Genomic DNA, 21,982 nt, shown 5'->3' with positions numbered 1-21,982 from the left:
GTAATATTTGAAAAACGATATGACACTATACAAAGAACAGAAATTTAAGTATGGATAGACTATTTCTTCAAAATCGTAATATACATAATAAGAGAAATTCTATTTATAAAAAAAATAATCTTTAATTCTATATTTTAGTTATGCAAATAGTAATTTATATTTTATTTAAGTTATACAAGAGCAATTTATTGAAATATATATCTTTTTTTTGATGTTGCGCTTTCAGTAGAAGGATCAGCATCATCATCCGAAATATGTCTTCTTTTCTTATGTGTTTGCTCGTTAGGCGCTTTTCTTTGCGAAGTTGTTTCATGTAATTTATCTTGTAAGATGAAACGTTCTTCACTTTCTTCATTAGACGATTCCTCTTCATCAGATTCTTGTTTTACAGGATCTGACTCAATACAATCTTGACTGTTCACTAGACAATGTCTAATTGCTGTGTAACCGCTAAAAATATATAAATTACAATTGAACAAGCAAAATATAGTATGTGTACATATACGTATTTGTTATAGACATACGTTTGCTTACGGTAAAGTTGATAAAATCCTTTATTACTGTTTAATTCAGCTAATTTGAATAAAAATTTCTCATCGTGACTAATTACAATTAACTGAAAATTTTTCTGATGTTGTGATCGCAATTTGACAACCCTTTAACATGAAAATAATACATTAAAGTTTCGAATTATACATTAAATTATACATTATATTATTGTATATATTATATATTATATCATATAATATATAATATATAATATAATATAATATAATATTATATATTATATAATTATAAATTATATATTATAATTATACATTAAAAATAATTTTAATAAGTATTCATTACAACATACGTAGCCAATGCTTCTGCTAGACTATCAGCATTTTCTTGATCCAAATTTGTTGTTGGTTCATCCAATGCAAGAATCCCGCAATCTTTACAAAATGTTTCTGCTAAAGCGAGTCTTATAATTATCGACGCTAGAACCTGTTAATTAAATGTGGGATCGTACACAAATAATAAAATACATTATTTTACTATCTTCATTACTGTAAATTAAAAATTACTTTTTGACCAGCACTACAACGACCTTTCATATCTATTTCATGACCATGTTTCATTTGAACTAATTTGTAATTATATGTTCTTCTTGTGCTACCTATCCCTTCGGTTGCGTCTGTATGAATTTCTATTGATGTTGTATCTTTTCCAGTATATACAAGTTTCCACATCTGTTTAATGATTCTATTAACTGTGGCCATACGCTCTTCATGATATTGTATCATAGCCACATCCAATGCTTTGCTATATGCTTTTAAGTTTAATATAGCTTCTTCTATAACCTAGAACAAAGAAAAATTATTTAAGATTTACGTTATTAATATCGAATAAAATATAAGAGCTGAAAGTTCTGTATTGTATATTACCGTTAATTCGATGCATTTGCTTTTATAATTTTTACGAGCTTGTCTATATATATCCTTTTTTAGTTCTTGCGTATATTGCTGCAGTGTTCTTTCCAATTCTTCTTGATTTCCCTTAATTATATTTTGCTAAAAATAATTTAGAAAAATATATAAATTTATAAAAATATATTGCAAATAAATGATTTTTCAGAGCATTCGTAAACAATTAAAGTATAAAAAAGGTAAATACATAAATTATACGAAGTATGAAGAAATAGTATATATGTGATCATGTAAAATTTCAATTATAAAATGCTTTACCTGACGGAGTATAGTTTGTTCTCTACTTTGTACATTCTTCCAATCGTTAAGTACTTGAGAATGATTTATAGCATTTAATTTCTCCTTTATTCTTAAATATTGTTGTTGTAAATTTTTGATTGTTTCCTGAACTTGTAGCAGTGCAAGATTATCTGACAACTCCCTTTTTCGAACTTCCTGACGAGTAACATTTTCCTTTAATTTATTAATCGTTGTTTCTATATCACTTTTTTCACAAAGCAGTTCATTAAGCAACTTTTCATAATCTTTTATTTTCTTTTCAGAGCTTTCTAAAGATTCGGGAACATTACTGTATATGGAAATATCAACCTCATCCTGTATTCTTTGTAATTCAGATAAACGTCTAACTGCATCTGTTACCAATTTTCTATCACATTCCAGTTTCGCCGAATTATCTTTCTAAAATAGAAATATATTGCACATTTTTTATATTATAAATTTAATGAAAGTGCACTAATATTCTTATACAAAAAGTAATTTAAAAATATACCCTCTTTTCTTCTAATTTCTCAAGCTCTGAATTTAATTCGGTTTCTGCTATAGTTACTTGTTTCTTCAACATATTAATTGATTTCCAAAGAGAAATTTCTTTTGAGTACAAGGTTTCCAGTTTTTCCTTCAATTCTTTTACTTTTTGTATATCTGATTGGATCCTTAATTGCTCCTCCTGTAATGTATTTTGTTCTTGTCGAGCATTACTTAATTTTTCATTATGCATATTTATTTTAGATTGTAATTCTTCAATATTATCGCGAATATTTTTTAAAGACATTTTCAACTCTTCTCTTTGACTTTGAGCTTCCTCAAGGCTACGTTTGGTCTTAATGCCTATAGAAATAAATAAATAAATTTCTTTATAAATGTGATAAAAAATTAATTTTTTCTAATATACCTGCAGCAGTCATACGAATCTGTAAGTTATCAATTGTTTGTTTCAGTTTGAAAATGTCATCAATGTATGTATCCCATAACATAATATCACCTACGATATCTTTGCATATTGCTAATTTTTTTTTAGGACAAGATTTTTTCGTTTCTAATTCCATTACAGTTGTTCGAGATATACTCAACTTATTTTTTGATTTTTCTAAACTATTCCTAAAATATTGTTTGTATGTAGCGTTATAAATTTTATAACAAAATAGTAAGATAAATACATAAACAATAAAAAATTTACATTAATTTTTCTAATTCACTCTCTTCTAATTGTATTATTTTTTCAACGACCGGTTTTAATTGCAACATTTTATCATATTTTTCCTGTTGTGTTTTCAATTCTCTTTCACATTCCTTCAAGCGATTTGGATGATTTTCCATTTCACTTTCCATTTCTTTTAATAAAGTTACAACATTTTCACGTTCGTCAAAATCTCTATGGCATAGAGGACAAGAAGGATTTGTTTCTCTTAATTGTTTCATATACTCTTTATAAGCTACACTTTGATGAGCATACATTCCCCTTTTGTCTTGAAGATCTTTTACTTTTTTCGATTGTAATAATAAAGTCTCATCAAAACTTTTGTAGTGACAAACTGATGAAACTTTTTCTTTATCCGCTAAAATAGAAAGATGTATTGTCAATGATAAGTTTAAAGATTGGTATATAAATATAATTTTTAGTTATTTAATTTTAAGCTCACAATTTATTTCTCTTTTTTTATTTTGAAGCTCATGTTCAATATGTGATATTGTTGTTTCTAATGTAGTTATTCGACGTTCTTCTGCCTGAATTTCTTGGTTAATAGATTCCACTTCATTCGCCTAGAATTAATAGAATTATGCAACTAAATTCACAAACTTTCTGGTTGTAAATTTAATGACTATCTTTAAATACCAATTGTTTTTGAACCACATCTAGATTAGTTTTTAATTTAGTTTGGGATAGTTCTTTAATATCAAACAAAGTCATTATTTCTTTTTCACGTTTGTTCTTTAATTCTTCTATTTCTTTTTCTTTAGAATGCAATGTAGATTTATGTAAATCTAATTCAGCTTGCTGCATACTCTGTTTCGATAATAAAGTTATTTCTTCATCAACCGTATTTAAAAGTGTTTCCATTTCATTCCGAATCTTAATTTTGTTAGCAACTTCTTTTTTTATAACATTCACATCCATTGCTTCATTTAATTCCTGAACTTTTTTCTGTACTTCTTGTATTCTTAACTCAATGGAACTTAGTTTACTTGCTGCTGCGCCAAGCTAGAAATAAAAAATCTTAAGCAAATTTAAAATAAAAATGACAATATTTTGAAGAAAAAAATATACAACCTGCACAATATCCAATTTTATTTTATTAATTTCTTCTTTTGTTTGTGTTACTTCACTTTCTTTAAGATTTTTTTCTGATTCTACTTTTGAATGTTTGCTACGTAAAGAATCAATTGCTCTGTGTAATGCATTTTCTTCTTCTTCTCTTTTCAATCTTTTCTGTTCTACGCAATGCCGTAGTTCTTCCATCTTTTCAGTCAGCCGGCTAGTGAGGGCCATTATTTCTAAAAAATTTTTAATTTTACATGATCATATATGTCAGTTCAAACATAAAATTGTTTTTTAATATCTTTTTAGATTCAAACCTAATTCTGATACATTTGCATCAATGTTATCAAGATTCCAAGAAGATAATATTTCATTTAATATTGCATTGCGAAGATTAACCTTCCTTTCTTGATCTTTAATTTGTTGTCTTAAAGAACCATTGGATACTCTTTCATTAGATAAATCACTTGATATGCTAGACTCTTTTCCAGCAATATTTTTTAATCTTTTTTCAAGCTAAATATTTTACAAAGAAAAGTTCAATCAACATTCACCACATCTTTTTTGTTTAATAATAGATATTAATAATACCTCTTCTATTTTGTCAGTTTGTCTTATTAATTCTTCATCATGCGATTCTATCTGCTTTAATAATTCTTCTTTAGTCCCTTCAAACACATATTGTAAATCTTCTTCTAATCTATTCAGTTGTTGTTTGAACATGTCATATTCTGCTTTTTTTCTTTCTAAAAGAAACCATATATATAAAAACAAAAATTATAAATTATAACTATAACTATATTTATATATAAAAAAATTAATTATGAAATAAATTGTTATTAATATTTATCAAAACATTACTTTCTTCGTTTTGCAGATTTTTGTAATCAGCATCTAATTTTTCAAATTTTTTAATTTTCTGCTGCACAGGTTCTAATTCTTTATCAAATTCCTCAATTTTGGCTTTGGAATCTTCCAATCGTTTTTTATTATCTTCAAACTTTGCTTCTTTATCTACTACTTCATTAACAATAAGTTGGCAATTTTGTTTTTGCTCTTTCAATATATGCATCTTTTGATTCATATCTTTGATATATTTCATAATGTTTTCAAGAGCTTTATTAAATCTAGCACTATCAAAAATCTCATCAAATTTTTCTTTTAATTTTTTACCATCTTGGAAAGGCCAATTAAGGTCTTCTTGGTGACAAAAGATCACATAATCCAAAATGGGTTTTGAAACTCCCATTGCTAATGTAAGTTCTGCATCAACATTAGCACATTTATTAGATATTGATACTGGCTATATAAACAAAAGATCATAAACATCATTAAAAACACCTATAATTTATAATATATACTCAATACAAATAATATATACTCTATATATAATATAATCTATATAATATGTATCTAATGTATATTACTGATTCTATTAATATAATTTATATTTACAAAGAACATACCTTATTTTGACCTTTCATTATTCTGCTTAAAGCATTATCGAGAGTTTTAAATTTCACTGACACATTTCCTTTTGTTGACTCTATCGTTCTACATATTATGTACATATTACCTGCTGCATCAATTATTTCAGCTTTTACAACACCTCGGATCTATGCAAAAAAATAAATTAATTACACAGAGAAAGCGTAAAAAGAGAAAGTTTAAAAAGAATTATTTTAAGAGAATATCTGTAAACTTAACAACCTAGGTTTATTTTTAAAACTTTTAACTTATACTAATTAAATATATGAAAATAGTTATGCATAATGTAATATGTAATGGATATTATATTATACCGATGGTGCCGCCGATAGAGTTGGATCATGAATAAAGAATTTTCCTCGATCTGAACCAGGTGGAAATTCACCGCAAGTAGCAAATTTTAGAGCTTCGATAATTGTCGTTTTTCCAGTACCATTTGGACCAAGAATAAGTGTCAAAGGACGAGAAAATCGAATCTTAGCTTCATCATTCAGATCGCCAAAATTACGAATACCACGAATAGAAAGTCTTCTTATTCGTGACATTGTTCAGAATATACGAATTTAGCTTGTTTATTACGGAATAATGTAATACAGTAAACGGAAACAATAGATCGAACTGCACGTCAATTTACTCTTACCCAGTGAACAATGAATTGAAAAGATCGTGCGACTTCGAATTCGCGCGTATTAAACTAACATAGCACTCGTAACATAGAGTAAAATATAGTTAAGACGAGAAAGTTCAATTTTAAAGATACAAAGAAAAATGTTACAATTTTGATGCTATAATTTAATTATTAAATTAATTAAATTAAATTATTAAATATTAAATTAGAATATATCATATGTGTATATATTATATTATTTTATCTTATTTGAAATACAGTAACACATTTGGATTAGCATATATATGTTTCCGTGATTAAAAAGGTGTCCAATAAATTGTGAAAACATAACCATGTATTTAATTTTCAACCGTGCAGTGTATAACACAGCACCATTTTTATATTCATTAAAAGAAGTAACTAAAATATTTCTTCTAACTTTTAATTCAAAAATATATAATAAACATTATACTTGTTATAGTCAATCACATGAAAAACAGCAAAGTGGTGCATGGAAAGTATTATTTTTTGGCACAGATGAATTTGCTGTCGAAAGTTTGAAAGTCTTATATAGCAAATAGTAAGAATAACACCGTTACCTTTATATTATAAGCCTTTCATTTATACCTTATATTTATAAATACCTTATATTTATATTTATAAATTTGAAAATTTAATACACATATCTTTGTGTATAGTAGATCTAAGGAATTGGAACGACTAGAAATTGTTACTGTCAATCAAAAAAGGGAAAATTCTGTCACAAAATATGCAAAAGAAAATAAAATTATTGTAAATAAATGGCCAGTTGAAATTAATAAATCAGAGTTTCATATAGGAATAGTTGTTTCATTTGGTCAATTAATACCATCCAAGATCATAAATGCATTTCCACTGTAAGTTATCTTCTTGGAATTTTCAATTTATTTATGTATCAGTGTTTCACGTATTGACATATATTTATTGTTCTTTTATAGAGGCATGTTGAATGTACATAGTAGTTTATTACCAAGATGGAGAGGAGCAGCTCCAATAATTTACGCGTTAATAAATGGAGATTCAAAAACTGGTGTCACAATAATGAAAATAATGCCAAAAAAGTAAAATTCACTGTTATTTATTTTTATACATTTAGAAAGTTGTATTGTACAAGTATAAAAAAGAGAATATTCTAACATATTTAATATTATTTGAATTAAATATTATTTTAGATTTGATATAGGAGAAATAATATTGCAAAAGGCAATAGATATTAATGAACATGAAACTCTGCCAGAATTATATACAAAATTAGCAAAACTTGGTGCAAATCTTTTAGAAGAAACGTTTGAAAATTTATTAGAATTATTAAAATCTGCAAGACCTCAAGATGAAGAAAACGTAACATATGGTAAATATACAAAATGAGTCATAAAGTATTACAAGCTGTTTTCTTAAAAATTATTGCAAGTTCTGGCTTATTTTTCTTTTTAATTAAAATGGAACAGAGGACTAATTTTTTCTCTCTTTCTTTTCAAAGCTCTCATTTTTTTCAAATAGGATGACATTAATATTTTATCATATATAGCTAGCTATTGTTGGATTTAATAATATTTGATTGAAATATTCTTTTTTATTTATTTTTTCATTACTTTTTACACAGTTGAAAAGTTACAAAAGTTACCAGCCACAAAGAATTTAAATTTAGCAAATGTAAGCATATTCTACATTGAGAGCCATTTTATTAAATGTTACACACAAAGGAAAGCAAATATATCTGTAATGTTGGTACCAAAGAAAATAGTTTTTAACAGCTTCACATAAATCATCTTGTATATTTTATCATGGATAAATTATCGGATTATAATGATGCATGCATTATAAAGTATAGATCAATATAATTTTCAGCACCAAAAATAACGTCAGAAATATCTTTAGTTAATTGGAATAAAATGTCTGCAACAAATGTTTATAACTTACATCGTGCGCTTGTGGGTTTATACCCTTTAACTACTTCATTTCAAAACGCAAAAATAAAGTTATTTGACGTTCAAAAAATTGAATCAGAATCAATAGTAACAAACCTCGAAGGAGCAGAACCAGGTAAATTTGTAATTTTATGTATACTTTTTGATATTAGAATATTAAATAAAGTATTTAAAATATTAGATTATTAGTGAATATATATATTTATCAATATTTTGTGTTTATAGGAACCGTGATATATAGTAAAAAGAATAATGCATTGATTATAAAATGTAAAGAAAACACTTATGTTTCTGCAAAGCAAGTAACTGTACAAGGTAAACGTACTATGAGTGCTCTTAATTTTTGTAATGGTTATATATCTGGAAGAAATAGGACGAAAATATTATTTACTTCAATGTAACTTTCGAAATTAATGTTAATTTATTTTTAATGTAAATGTAATGTAATTTGTTTGTAATATAAAAAAATATTATACATATATATAATTGAAAATCAAATTTGTCTTAATATGTTTTGTAGAACTTATATTAATAATTACTAAATCTTATCATAAGTATCAAAAGAGGTTCTAAAATTGTATGATTTTTTAACTGTTTCTTACCTTCGAAAATATATGTATATGTAGGATTCTTGATGAATATTAAGTACACACACACACACACGTATATATGTACATATGTAGAAACAAAAATATATATACACATATATGCATATTTAGAAATAAAAATTTAAAATTAGGCAGAATAACCCATTGAAAATAAATACTAAAAACTTCACTAAATATATGCAGAAATTTTAATGTATATTTAACAGTGAAATTTGCAGTATGTATTTTCAAGAGATTTTTATGATTAGAGGAAAATTTTATCTATATTCTGTATTTTTACAAAAAACAATATTCAATGTCTTAATTTGTTTGAACGTAGAATTATAGCTGCAGACATAAAATTGTTGATATTAAGTCTCAGATTCAGAGGCCTGAAATGAAAGAAATATTTTTACTATTACAGATTCTTTCTTTTATTGAATTAAATTAGCTTCAAGATATATTCCTAGTGACAATTTTAGATCAAAGATAAAAGTATCCATAAATAAGTTTTAGCCTAATTTGTTGCTTTGGCTGCTTCGAAATTATACGAAGTGTAGGTGTATTATCCATCTTTTATGAAGAATTGTTCCCATTTTCTTACAAAAGTGAGATTTTAAGTTTTTTTTTTCGTATTAATAACTAATTGCCATTCGATATTTCGTAAATGGAACGTTGTATTTGATTATTCAATAAATAAAGATGGCACAGCTTTTACTGAAAATAATTAGTTAATGTTAGCAACTAGTTATTAATAAGACTGTTTGTTCTATTTATTTTAAAATTATTGAGAGAATTCATAATTCACATAAATTTTATATTAAAGTACTTCATATTTTGTCACATACTAGTAGTATCTAGATATTCTATGAATTATGATTCACTATCTATAAATCGATCTTTGGTTTATTTTTTCTTGTGTTGACTAAATAAAAAGTACCTTAACAGTATATTTTGGGTTAATGTTGCAATAAATGTAAACAACAAAACTTGATTAACTTACACTAGGATCGCAGTCCGCACAATGCCACGAATAGCCTCTTCTTTTGGGTGATTTTTTAACTGGTGGATCAAGACAGGTGAAGTGGTAGCATTTTTTACATTCATCACACCTGAGGTACGAAAAATGATGAATTCATATGTCCAGCATATATTTAAGAAATAAATATTTGATGTATTTATGTAAACTAACATGACGAGATTTTGACTGGTACCAGACATATCACAGACATTGCAATGTGTTAAAAGGTCTGTATCTTTTCCTCTTTTTCCATTTCCTGTAGATGTTCTACTATTTGTATTATTAGTAGATACATTTGCTGTTACAGGAACAGTATTTGAAGGTAAAGGTGGAACAGGTGGAGGTGGTGGTAGTTTAGGTAATGGCGGTGGTGATGTAATTTCAGTACTAGTAGATGTGGCAACAAACATTTGTGGACTTGATTCTGATGCTACATCTCCTTCTGGTCTTGGAATTGGTTTTATCTATTTAATAAAATAATTATGAGGTGATATACATACATACATATATATATGCACATACACATATTACAGCACTAAAGTTTATGAATAGCTACAAAATGAATACCTTTATTGTAATTCTTCTATGAATTTCTGGTTGACTTTGTCCTTCAGGATTTTCCACATCAAGACTTTTTCTCTTATGTTTGCGTTTCCTTTGCTTTATACCCGTAATTGGATCAGGCGTATATCTTTTATGTTTCTCCCTAATAAAATTTGAAAAAATGTTATGGTTCATATTTATATGAAGATATACATATTTTACATACCTTCTTCTTTTTTTTGCGCTTCTCTGTGAAACAGATTCTGTACCATCTGCTGAAGCTACCATATATTCAGGCGAACCTTCTCTTGTTATTGTCACATTATTAATAGGTTGTTGATTATATATTGGCTCACTTGATGGAATGGGAGTTGAAGACGGAGGTTGTGGTCCGACTGGTTTTATAGTTACCTATATGTTAGACAACAGAATATATATATTGGTTTGGCAACTAAGTGATTGCGGATTTTGTCATTAGGTGGTATTGACAAAATTCGCAATCACTTAATTGCCAACCTAATATAATATATATATTCTTTATATATATAATATAAGAAAACAAATTTTTTCGAAAGAACATTTAACAATATGTATTTACTTTTGGTGTTGTAGGTGTATCAGGCGTGGTTGCATTCGTTATACTATTAAGATTGTCGGAAGAATTTTTGGATGTACTAGGCGTTGTTGGCGTTGTAGGTAATTGTACTTCTTGTAGTGGTGTTGGTGTTGATGTTAAATTCAAATCATCTTTACAATGCCTTAATTTACGTGGGGCTGAGGTATCAACACGTTCAACTTCTGACCCAGAAGATTCTTTGTCACATTCAGAACATTGCCTACATTGGAAAATATTGTATACATTGTATTTATATAGTAAATAATTAATAAATAGAATACATCATTATTTATATAGACATAATATACATACCATCCCATAAGTTTCGTTTTTTTCGGCATACGTGATAAAGGTGGACTAAGACATGATAAATGGTAATGAAGATGACATGTGTCACACTTTGCAAGTAGATGTTGATTTGTAGATCTCCTGCATATTCCACATTGATGCCTTAATGTCAGTTCGCCCTTATGATTTTGATCTTGTGCTTGACTGCTTAACACTCTACCTTCGCGTACTCCTTCTGTTCCTTTACCAACAGGTAAAGGAAAACCAACACCCATTTTCAAAGCCGCTGCAGTAGGTACACCTAAACCTGTACCTATTTAAAAATCATGATATATCTGTTTCTTTTTGTACAGTATATTTAAGATCTAACTTACCTAAAGTTGGCGCTATTCTTGGTTTTGCTAAATCAGTTATTTGTGGAAGAGGTTTCACATAACCACTACTCTGAAGCACTTGGTGATACATTTCTATCTTTTCTTTTATTGTTACATTTATTCGGATCTGTTCTTCATTATCTTTCATTACTTCGTCATATCTTCTATCTAATCTTTGTTGTTCGTTAAGCAATTGAGAATTAATATCAAGGAGTTCTTGTAGTCGCCTTTTCATAGATGTGACTCGCAAATTGCGATCTAAATAATAACCAATGAATTCTACACTAAAAGCAGGTGGAATATGCCACTTCTTCCTAACATCAACCAAAGCTACAAGTTGTGCTTCTTGAGCTTCCAATGCAGCAGTATCAACACCCATAAGTTCAGCTTTTCTTGCTAGCTGCCGGCAAGCCGAAGCTGAAGTAGTTAATAATCGAGGCATTTTTTGTGTTGGCACTGGAAATAATACATAAGTATTTTATGTAATATTTTATGCTTAATTAACGTATGTAGTTAATTAACATACCCCATGGTGGTGGCCTAGAGGCTTTATGAGCCAAGTATTTATGTCTATGTTTTGCTAATTTTCTTTGTATTCTACGCTGTTCTTCAGTATCTAAATGATTAGGTTGTTTTAATAATTGTTGTCGATATTGCGCTCGTAGTTGTAACGCCAACCAATTGCGTCTACGTCTACGAACAAGTGTTTTATCAGAATGAAGTTTACAATGTGCATAAAATGGGTCAGCTTGATCAACTTCTTCACTATGGGCTTCAGATAACAGTCCTTCTCTTTGCGCACTACAAAAACATAACAATATGTCTTTTATGTTGATTCCAAACTTGTTGTACTGTGTTTTTATTTATATTGAATAGTTTAATTGTATTTACAACTGATTCTTACCAAGTGACATGAAAATATGTATGACACATCCCTGCATCACATTCTATGCACACACCAGTACGGGCAAAACGTGCATCTTCACATAAAGAACATTGTTTTGCTCCCCATTTACTATAAGCCATTTCAAACAGTGTTACACTTGATAAGCGATCAACCTAAATAAACATATATATGTATATGTATACCTAGAAATAATCTTAGCCCATATTTAACAAAAATTAAAGGTTTGTGTACCTCCCCAAAAGCAACACCAGGTACATAAAGTGCACATACTAAATGTACCCATTTACCTACATCAGTCTCTTTAAAAATTCCACCTTTATTAGGACAAAGTTCACAGGATGGATCTTCAATTCCTGCACTACAAGCTTCACAAAACCATGGTGCTGACTGACATAAAGAATCAGTACTTGAAAAGCTTTCTACATCAGATACACCATAACATCCTTAAATAAATTTAATTTAAACATTATTTTTACCAGCTACTTATCAATATTTATGATTATAAATAAAATTTAAATTACAAATTAAAATGTTAAAAATTTTTACCTTCATGCACACTAACACCACATCCATCACATTCAACAATTTCATTAACATCATCACTTCTGTCTCCTAAGCAACCACAACAAATTAACATTTTATTTAATTTATCTTCAAGTGAACCTCCTTTTAATGCTTGTTGTCTAGCTTGTTCAATTACATCTCCAACAGTCAAGTTAGGATTTTCTTTTTTTTTCAGTAATGGATCTTCCAAAGAGTCATCAGATTGCTCCGATACATCTTCTTCCTCTTTCATAAATGTAAACAAATTTATATTAGTTAATTTCAAAACAAATGTTCATAATATTATGTTTAAAGATCATCATCAGTATATTTTACCTTTTCCAATATCATTAGAATCCACGGAATCGTCATCAGATTCTTCACAGTGATCCTCAATTCTGAAATCACTATCATCAGAGCTTTCACCTAAATCAAAATCAAGTAAAGATTGTGCTGATCCTACAGGCTTAACCCTCCTCTTTTTTGGATCCCTTTCAACTAAAAAGAATTATTTTATATAATAATTTGTTACTTATTTGTTAAATGTTTCATCAAAAGGAATAAAATACAACAATAAACATTTTTCTATCAACAACATACTTAATCCGAGGGATATGCACTCCCAAAAAGGTATAAAAAATTAATTTTAGGTTATGTACTTAATTCACGGTAAATACGTACAAATGCTAGTCATATTACTCTTAAAGCAACACTTTTGTTTAATTTCAATGGTAAAATTTCATACTTTTTTTCACACAAACTTAATATTTCTTTTAAAGATTCTGACACATTCATATACCGCTATATAGTTTTTAAATGTTTTCCACTATGCATCGAATTCATCAAATCGTCAATGTAAAATACTGACGTATGCGTAATATACGACGCCGGTTTCGTGTATTACGATTACGATAACTATTTTATGTATTCTTTTATTTTTGTTCATCGTTTTAAATAAGCTGTTATTAAAGCATTAATTATTTTTTAAATAAAAAATTAAAAAAGGAAATATCATAATATTTTAGAGAGAAAAATGTGTGTTAACGTAAGCTTATAATATATTTATATTGTAAAATTAATAAAATTGTGCAATTTATTATTTCAAATTTAATTTACTTATTAATTAAACTAGATTTTTATATTTATTTCAATTAAGCATGTATGTTTAAACAGAATGCATACATAGAATTAAAATGTAAACATGTTTTGTATAGCATTATATCTTTAATTGATTTTGTTTAGATTCTAAATTAATATTGTGAAATAGGAAGAAGAAAGAAAAGATTACAGTTAAAATTATTTAGAAACTTAAAAAAAAAAATTGGAACAAAAATTTCAATAATATGTGTTATAAAAAACGATTATTTATGTTTGTTTATAATATTAAATATTTTAACAAATTGTTTCCTCAACTTACTCATTGTTTTATATAAAAATCCTACATCGTCCTCCTGAGACATTCTTGGCACAAGTTTTCTTCACTTTTTAGTTATATGTATATACATATATAAAATTTAATAATCTTTAAATATATTACTATTAACATATAAAAATTAAAAGTTTATGATATACATGATAATTATATATCATAATAGTGTACATGCTATTTCATATTTATATTTTGAAGTCTCTTAGTGAATTATTTAACTACTGTACAAAATTATAAAGAAACTTCCTTCGATAATGTTATCCTTCCGACGCTATGTTTCTACCCGAATCAGAATCCAATCGCCATATTGAATCCCGAAATCCTTCAGCGGGAACTACAATTAATCTATTTAAGTAATTATTTATTTATAATGATCATTGTTGGATATATTCAATAATTAGATGTTAATCTTATAGATAAAATTTTTTTTTTTATTTTATTCCAAATTCTTTCAACTGATTATATATAAAATGCAAATGTTTACAATATATGCATAATCATATTTTTACTATAATAATTAAAGAAATCGATCCCAAATAGAGATTTGTTTTACTTATTAAATACACTTTACTTTAAATAGTTTATATATTTTCACATATTTTGTATGTCTCTATACCTTCAAATATCTCATAAAAATCTTTTATAAATTTAATTCATCACAGTTTAAATCTACTAAATGTTATAACTATCTTTTTATTATAGACCTTTAGTTTAAACTATATAATAATTAAAACAATATGGACAAATATAATTATATCAATAATAAGAAATATTTAATATAATAAGAGGAATTTACAAGTGCATATTATACATAGAACTCACCGAAATCTGACATTTAAAGAGGAATATTGATACTGAGAGAAGCTTAAATTAAAATAAACTAAAGAGTACAGCGTATTAATGAATGATAGTAATAAAATAATTAATACCAAATTGTAATGCATCTTATACTAACATTTGGATTCTCAATTTCTACTAAACCCAATTCAAATATTGAAAATGATAAAAATGTAATTAAAGATAAGGTTAAAAAGAAAATAATACGTCAACGTAAAGAAAAGGAAATAAGTAAGGATACATCTGAAATTACAGAATCGTCGAAGAATGTTATATATGTAGGTCAAATATTAGCCGAAATACACGTGGAATATGAACTTTTCCCAAATTATAATTTTAAATTTGATTGTCGTTGTTGGGAAAAAGCAACGAAGGTACATCATTTTCTTTTAATATATAGAGAAATATTATAAAAATTTATATATATACAATATATATATGTCGAACTCTTTAATATTTTAATAAACAAGTCCTGTATGTAGACATTTCAATAAATTTTACTTTACAATATATATACAATACTAGAGAAATTACTTTTTTGCGCTATTAAAAATTTTGAGTAATTCTTATAATAAATTAGTAGTCATTAACAATAACTTTATTTATAAATAGAAAATTCATCTATTACAATTTACAAATGTTTCCTTTGCTATAAATACTAGAATCCAACGTTAAAATTCAAACATAATATAGCTTTCTTTATCTTTCTTTATAGATCTATACTGAAAATGATGATTTTTGTTTAAGATCAATACCATGTCCAATAAATAAAGATACATGTTGGGTCATATTTTCTATTCATCATTTAGTTCACTTAAATGAAATGCAATTAAAAAATTTTTTTAACTATGTAATTAATTGTCATATATTTTGTGGAAAACACAAATTTTTTGAAAGGTAAGTCACACTCGATGTATGTACGCAAATTTTAAAGTAACAATTAATTGAAATACAATATTTCAAATCAATAATATTCCAATACATGTGTTTAATAGTTATGAAATTACATTTTTAATTATATCATGATAATTATATAGTTTCTTTTAGTGACTTTTTATATATTTCCAACAATTTTGTACTATTTAATTAAAGATGCTAAAGAATGCTTACATTGGGTTGTCATTAAATTATTCATGCAATAATATATTTAGTTGTACAACATACTATTATTGTTTTAGCTTCTTCATTTCCTATATTTATTTCATAGAGCTAAAAAAGATCAAGTAAAAGGATTTTATATGGATGATAAATCCATTAATGTGGGGCAGGAAGAATTTCTTGAAATATATCCTCTTAATTTGTATCATTCCAATTCTGTTAAACCTTCAACTCCTCCACTTCCACAACCCATAATAATTACAGATGAAATTTATGGTGATTTTAGTATTACTACATATCTTGATGTAATACCAGGTACATATTAAAAAAATACAATTTTTATATAAAGAAATAACTTGTAGAATACTGTATAAATAAGAATTTTAAAAGGAAAGATTCATAACAAAATAAAAATTAAAAAATTTGTATTAATATTATTCATATTTAAAAAAAAAATTCATTAGATAGTATACATGAATATATATTTCGGAAAATGTTGAGAAAAGGACGTTTTCCACCTGAATCTTTAAAGCTTGAATTTATTGCCACAAATTCGATTGAGAATGAAAGGAAATCGTCGCCAAAACAAACTAAAAGATCTACTCGACAGAACCAAATTAAAAAAAATGAGAAGGAAAATCAAAAACACAGAATAGATACATATGAGATATGTTTACCCGCCGAAGCCTTGTTTTCTGGTAATTTTTACATCTTATACGTAGTTTATAATTTATAATTGTTAGATTTATTTTCCAGCAGATTAAAGGCTCTATAATGTAGGAACTAAACGTAATTTATGTACTTATATACGTAATTAATGCTATTAATTGTTATTCCCAATAATTATATTTACAAGGTCAGCAATAAACTTGTCAGAAAGTATAACAGCTAACGTAACAGAAAATTATAGATTAGAAGAGGTTTATTTGCATTATTTATATATTTGTCTATTATATATTGCACTTAATGTTACAATATTTATGTTATAGTAAACGCAATCGTTTATACCTTAGTCATGATTTTTGTATAGAAAAATGGCAAAAAAATACTATAAACTCGGTGTCAGTAACATAGCAAAGAAAGAAAAGGATTGAGATGGGATATATATTACATTAAGTTGAGATCACATACTAATTTTTGTATAGGAATAATAAATGGCTTGTTTAAGAAATATTATGGCTAAGAAAAAAAAAAATTTTCTCCCCGGCGGGGAATCGAACCCCGGTCTCCCGCGTGACAGGCGGGGATACTGACCACTATACTACCGAGGACCTTGCGATTATACTTCATTTAAATTATAATTCTTGTACTGACTAATATACTGATGAAAATTTTTATAATTTTGTACTTTTCGAAAATATCTATATTATAAAAATAACTTAGTATCACTTAGTGCACACATAAATTTACGAAATTCTTCTTGCAAAGTATATATCTATCTATTTATATATATATATATATATATATGTCGGAGATGGAAGGACAGCGGGATTTCCCGTCCGGAATGTTGGGAAAAACCCTAATACCCTAGTCCAGACTAATAAAATATCTTGCTTTTGCAATCTCGTGACTTGATCCGCGACCGTATTTTTATTTGGTTCTCGCGAAAATCTACCAATCATCTATCTGAACCATTTTTCGTCTTCACGAGTAACATAGGGCTCGCGAACGGCGAATTACTAGACCTTATGATAGTTGGCTCTAATTAATTTGCTTATTCTCTCCCTCGCAAGAGGGTGCACGGACCATATTTGGTTTGCACGTCGTGCTGCTTCGTTACACCTGCTCTAAGATCCTCAGCTTTTCGATGTGTACTTGCGATACTAACCACTCTTTTCTGAAAACGAATGTTTATTGTATCGGAATTAATACAGTATTTAGAAGGGTTTTAAACAATAAAGGAGTTTACAACGTAATTTTAGGCATTAAAGGAGCATTTTACTTAGTCTATGACTTCTTTTGTTTGTAGAATGTGACACAGGAAATATATAATCAAATTTCTAGTTCATATACTGGAGTAATGTAAAACTTGTCGACTACAGTTGATTTATTAGGTCTAAAATGACTAATTATAAATTAACTGTACATAAAATCCGTATATTAACTTATACTTTATATAATAGAATATAAGAAATGCATTTATACATGAGGTAGTTATTTTTGTCTTTGATTTGTAGTTTGCACAATACTTTGAAGTATATCCAAATAGAATATGAAGTAACTTATTTTTAAAATAAAATAGGATTATAAAAAAAAAGAAAGTATGAGCAAAAGTTGGAAACTCCCCGTCGGGGAATCGAACCCCGGTCTCCCGCGTGACAGGCGGGGATACTGACCACTGTACTAACGAGGATTTTTACGTCTCGCGTCCTTATTTTTCAAAAATATATAGCGTAACTTAGTATGCGTATTTTATTTAGTTATTTATTAATAATATGTAGCGTAGTTTTCTTTTTAACAATCATTCGTACGGCCGACATCTTTTTATGTCACACCGGTGCGAGTCACTTTGATCTATCTTAAATAGTTTGTAATTATATTTCCAATTATTGTTCACATAGTTTACGTTAATTCCATAAAGAATTGCTTTTTCGTTTGCTTGTTTCGTAATGTGATACGTATTGTCTTTGCTGTAAATGTAACCTTGACTATCTAAATAAATGAAAGTTCCTGGTAGAATATATTTAGTGAACCACGCTCATTATTGTAAATTTTTTATTGCTTATTATATTTCTATTATGCGTGATTTTTATATATATATTGTAATTATAGATACTATATTTATCGTATGTAATCTAATGTAAAATTAATGTTTAGTAAAATTTAATTTAATATACAATGCATTTACAGTTTTTGAACGTCTTCATTGATGACTTTATGGAGAATATTCCTTCTCTGCGCCCTATGGAATCATTCGATCCCTCTGATTCACGACACAGTGTAGTAATTTGTGACACCCTCAAATGTCTGCCACTTACTCTTATAAAGTTCCATAATACTGAAAACTAAAGACTGTTTCAACTTTTGGCTTCGTTTGAAACGTTTAAAGTTTCACGTTCTTTTACACTTACACTGATAATTTTTCACGCTATAACTATTTGATTCATTTTTCGTCTAATTTTTATAATCTATAATTGTATTACATATTAAATATTATCATGTTTTGGCTGGAATCCTTGTCCTTTTATGGGCAAATTTGAACATAAATTCAACTACGAAATTCTAGCATAACTGTTGTACTTTTCTTTACAATTATTTTACTAGAAAGATCTTTCACCTTCTTCTCTCCTGTGATCAGATTTATTTAAAGTCAATCCAATGTCTGGTTTCTCGTCATTGTCGTTATCCCTAAAATTTCTACTATCTTTTTCCAAATAACTTCAAGTCGCTGTTTAATTATATATATATACATGTATTGTTATTCGTATACATATGTACTTACTTTTACTGGTCACACGCAGCATATTTGTAAGTTCTTATTGTAATTGTTCGAAAGTGAAATTTTTTTGCATTACACATCGACGCTTAAAATCACCAATATGCAATTTACAATTTATATAATTTGTTATATAGAAAAAACCTTACTTATCACCAAATTAAAATATAAAAATAATATTCAGTTTCCAGAATATCATAGAGAATTAAATATTATGCTATTTAAAAGACCTATGATCTATAATTGTATCTTCAGTATAAATTGAAATAATAATTTTACACTAGTTCCGAATAAAAAATAATAATTTTATTTTCAGATATGGGTACAATTACTAGTTACAACCGAACACCACAACTACCATGTATTTCATCGATCTTGATGTACGCACAGTGTCAAAATATTTTAACGAACAAGCAATTACGCATGAATTTGAATCCTATATCGATCAAATTGGAACAGTTATCGAATTTCCCGGCCAATATAGTGATTGAAAACGGTTTCAAGTGTATATATATGAAAATTCTTTTCGTAGATCATACGATTGTCACACCATGCTATATTCCAAATAGAATCATGTATTTCGAATTTGTTAAGTGCTTCCTCTGTGAGGAATTTCAACCGAAAGAATTGGTTAATTTTCTTACAACAAAATTTCTTACTGTCCAGGTGATTAGAATCTTGTTCATATGTATAATGAGCGAAATAATTTAAGAACGTATCAACTTTTGTAATTAGGTAATTGGCGTACGAATTATTGAACCCTCAATTTCTGACCGACCTGACCATGATAAATCGGTATCAAAATCATCTAAAGCAGTCACGAAAGAGGAATTTTTACTAGGAATTGCTAAATTTGATGTATCTGATCTTTTGAGAGGATTTTGGGAAGTAAAATTGACAAATGACTTGATTCATCCTTGCAACATATTTGCTACCAATATTGACTATACAGATGATGAGAGAAAGAAAATTTTGTGGAAGAATTCACCTCTTACTTCAGATACTTTTACATCGTACAGTACATCGATGAAAATTAAAATTCGTGCAACGTGTGATTTGCGAATAATTCAAAAGAAGATCATTCGACATGAAAATATATTCAATAGAATATTTTTCACTTTGAACGATTTGAAATTAGCTAATGATATTTTGAAAGATGTATCTCTTCATAATTCCAACTTACTGACCATTTACGAATCTTCAATAGAAGACAATAATTTAAAAGTAAAATTTTGAAGTATAATTGTAGTTTGATTTTCTTACCACTCTTTATATATTCTTCTATTGTCATACATACTTATCAGTTTTAGTTAGTTGATATGATTTTTTGATGTTATTTATGATACAGACACAGGGTATGTTGAAGCATATTTTAACGGGTTTCGCTATAGAAAATTGTGAAAAATCCTACATTTTTTTGGAAGGCTTGTCAAACGGATACTTGTTAAAAATTTGGGAAAAGGTGAAGAAACTCCCAATTCAACATAAATGCATTTATTATAATAGCAGTTATGTATTTTTTACACGACTTTATGAAGATTTCATACTTTTAGGCGGAATTATTCATATTAAATTGAGGTAAAAAAAAAATTAACGTATGCTTGTTTATGAAATTATTTCGAAAATTTTATGTTACTTTCGTATTTGATTATCTTTCTTTAATTTACTTTTCATTCAGAATTTTTATGAGGTAATACATAAATTTTCACTACATTATATTAAACACGTTTATTTTGTTTAAAGCGAATCCTTAGAAATGCAACTTCGCAAGTGCATTTTATATATTGGTAAAACGAAAGCAACAATTCAGTCAAATGTTATAAGGAAATTAGGATTGATGAATCTATCATTAACGATGAAATCTTTACATCAAACACATCTATTCCCAGAACCAGATGATATAAAAGCTTTTATTAATGATATTCGAAAAATATGTTCCACAAAATACATTCGTAAAAATATGGTATAAATTACTAATAATTATAACAATTATGAATGTAGGACTTAAAATTTGAAATTTGAATTGTTGTGATAACAAAACAGCACAAATTTTATTAAAATAACAATACAAATATCTACTTAATCTATTTAGAAAAAAGAACAGAAATTGTATTAAAGGATGAATATGAAATATTGCTCGAAATTATTTTTGATTACAATTTGTAATTATGAACGTACATAGGTATATATTTAAATAAATGCATTCAACAGCACATTACTATAGTTATGATTA

General features: G+C 27.2%; 4 protein-coding genes and 2 non-coding genes across 13 annotated transcripts; 2 read left to right on the top strand and 4 right to left on the bottom strand.

Moving 5' to 3' along the window:
* Positions 1–106: 106 nt before the first annotated feature.
* On the bottom strand, positions 107–6,850 carry LOC126865649 (DNA repair protein RAD50). 3 transcript variants are annotated; one of them, XM_050618430.1, is made up of 17 exons: positions 6,703–6,850; positions 5,475–5,624; positions 4,870–5,311; positions 4,600–4,754; positions 4,326–4,524; positions 4,021–4,244; positions 3,586–3,951; positions 3,392–3,512; positions 2,929–3,307; positions 2,644–2,849; positions 2,242–2,579; positions 1,731–2,150; positions 1,431–1,556; positions 1,071–1,346; positions 857–990; positions 525–656; positions 107–450 (listed from the first exon to the last, which is right to left on the bottom strand). In XM_050618430.1, exons 2-17 carry the CDS (start codon positions 5,577–5,579, stop codon positions 186–188), a joined length of 3,888 nt encoding a protein of 1,295 aa, XP_050474387.1. In that variant the 5' UTR covers positions 5,580–5,624; positions 6,703–6,850; the 3' UTR covers positions 107–185. The 3 variants fall into 3 exon arrangements, with proteins under 3 accessions (XP_050474387.1, XP_050474384.1, XP_050474386.1); XM_050618427.1 differs by lacking the exon at positions 6,703–6,850 and adding an exon at positions 5,811–6,209; XM_050618429.1 differs by lacking the exon at positions 6,703–6,850 and adding an exon at positions 5,811–6,209 and having other exon boundaries at positions 286–450; positions 535–656.
* On the top strand, positions 6,321–10,193 carry LOC126865654 (methionyl-tRNA formyltransferase, mitochondrial). 3 transcript variants are annotated; one of them, XM_050618442.1, is made up of 8 exons: positions 6,321–6,683; positions 6,802–6,999; positions 7,081–7,203; positions 7,315–7,493; positions 7,991–8,185; positions 8,296–8,385; positions 9,666–9,905; positions 9,986–10,193. In XM_050618442.1, the coding sequence occupies exons 1-7, from the start codon at positions 6,457–6,459 to the stop codon at positions 9,692–9,694; spliced, it is 1,041 nt and encodes a 346-aa protein (XP_050474399.1). In that variant the 5' UTR covers positions 6,321–6,456; the 3' UTR covers positions 9,695–9,905; positions 9,986–10,193. The 3 variants fall into 3 exon arrangements, with proteins under 3 accessions (XP_050474399.1, XP_050474398.1, XP_050474397.1); XM_050618441.1 differs by lacking the exons at positions 9,666–9,905; positions 9,986–10,193 and having other exon boundaries at positions 8,021–8,185; positions 8,296–8,522; XM_050618440.1 differs by lacking the exons at positions 9,666–9,905; positions 9,986–10,193 and having other exon boundaries at positions 8,296–8,522.
* LOC126865651 (PHD finger protein 14) lies at positions 8,914–14,678 on the bottom strand. Of its 4 annotated transcripts, none has more exons than XM_050618433.1 (14): positions 14,367–14,678; positions 13,286–13,447; positions 12,953–13,195; positions 12,638–12,849; positions 12,404–12,558; positions 12,026–12,300; positions 11,500–11,955; positions 11,150–11,438; positions 10,820–11,057; positions 10,448–10,632; positions 10,246–10,384; positions 9,850–10,142; positions 9,661–9,769; positions 8,914–9,049 (listed from the first exon to the last, which is right to left on the bottom strand). In XM_050618433.1, exons 1-14 carry the CDS (start codon positions 14,407–14,409, stop codon positions 9,029–9,031), a joined length of 2,820 nt encoding a protein of 939 aa, XP_050474390.1. In that variant the 5' UTR covers positions 14,410–14,678; the 3' UTR covers positions 8,914–9,028. The 4 variants fall into 4 exon arrangements, with proteins under 4 accessions (XP_050474390.1, XP_050474393.1, XP_050474392.1 ...); XM_050618436.1 differs by lacking the exon at positions 14,367–14,678 and adding an exon at positions 13,550–13,911 and having other exon boundaries at positions 12,953–13,193; XM_050618435.1 differs by lacking the exon at positions 14,367–14,678 and adding an exon at positions 13,631–13,909.
* A 2,834-nt stretch (positions 14,679–17,512) lies between these two features.
* Positions 17,513–17,584, bottom strand: Trnad-guc (transfer RNA aspartic acid (anticodon GUC)). Its single transcript has one exon. It is a non-coding gene; the product is annotated as a tRNA-Asp (tRNA).
* A 1,010-nt stretch (positions 17,585–18,594) lies between these two features.
* On the bottom strand, positions 18,595–18,666 carry Trnad-guc (transfer RNA aspartic acid (anticodon GUC)). The gene has a single exon. It is a non-coding gene; the product is annotated as a tRNA-Asp (tRNA).
* Positions 18,667–20,070: 1,404 nt separating this feature from the next.
* Positions 20,071–21,962, top strand: LOC126866159 (uncharacterized). Its single transcript, XM_050619404.1, has 2 exons — positions 20,071–20,415; positions 20,485–21,962. Exons 1-2 carry the CDS (start codon positions 20,128–20,130, stop codon positions 20,983–20,985), a joined length of 789 nt encoding a protein of 262 aa, XP_050475361.1. The 5' UTR covers positions 20,071–20,127; the 3' UTR covers positions 20,986–21,962.
* Positions 21,963–21,982: the final 20 nt, after the last annotated feature.

This window comes from Bombus huntii, chromosome 5, assembly GCF_024542735.1.
Source record: "Bombus huntii isolate Logan2020A chromosome 5, iyBomHunt1.1, whole genome shotgun sequence".
Taxonomy (NCBI): Eukaryota; Metazoa; Arthropoda; class Insecta; order Hymenoptera; family Apidae; genus Bombus; species Bombus huntii.
Note: the sequence above shows the minus strand (reverse complement) of the source record. Positions and strands in the feature narration are given on the sequence as shown.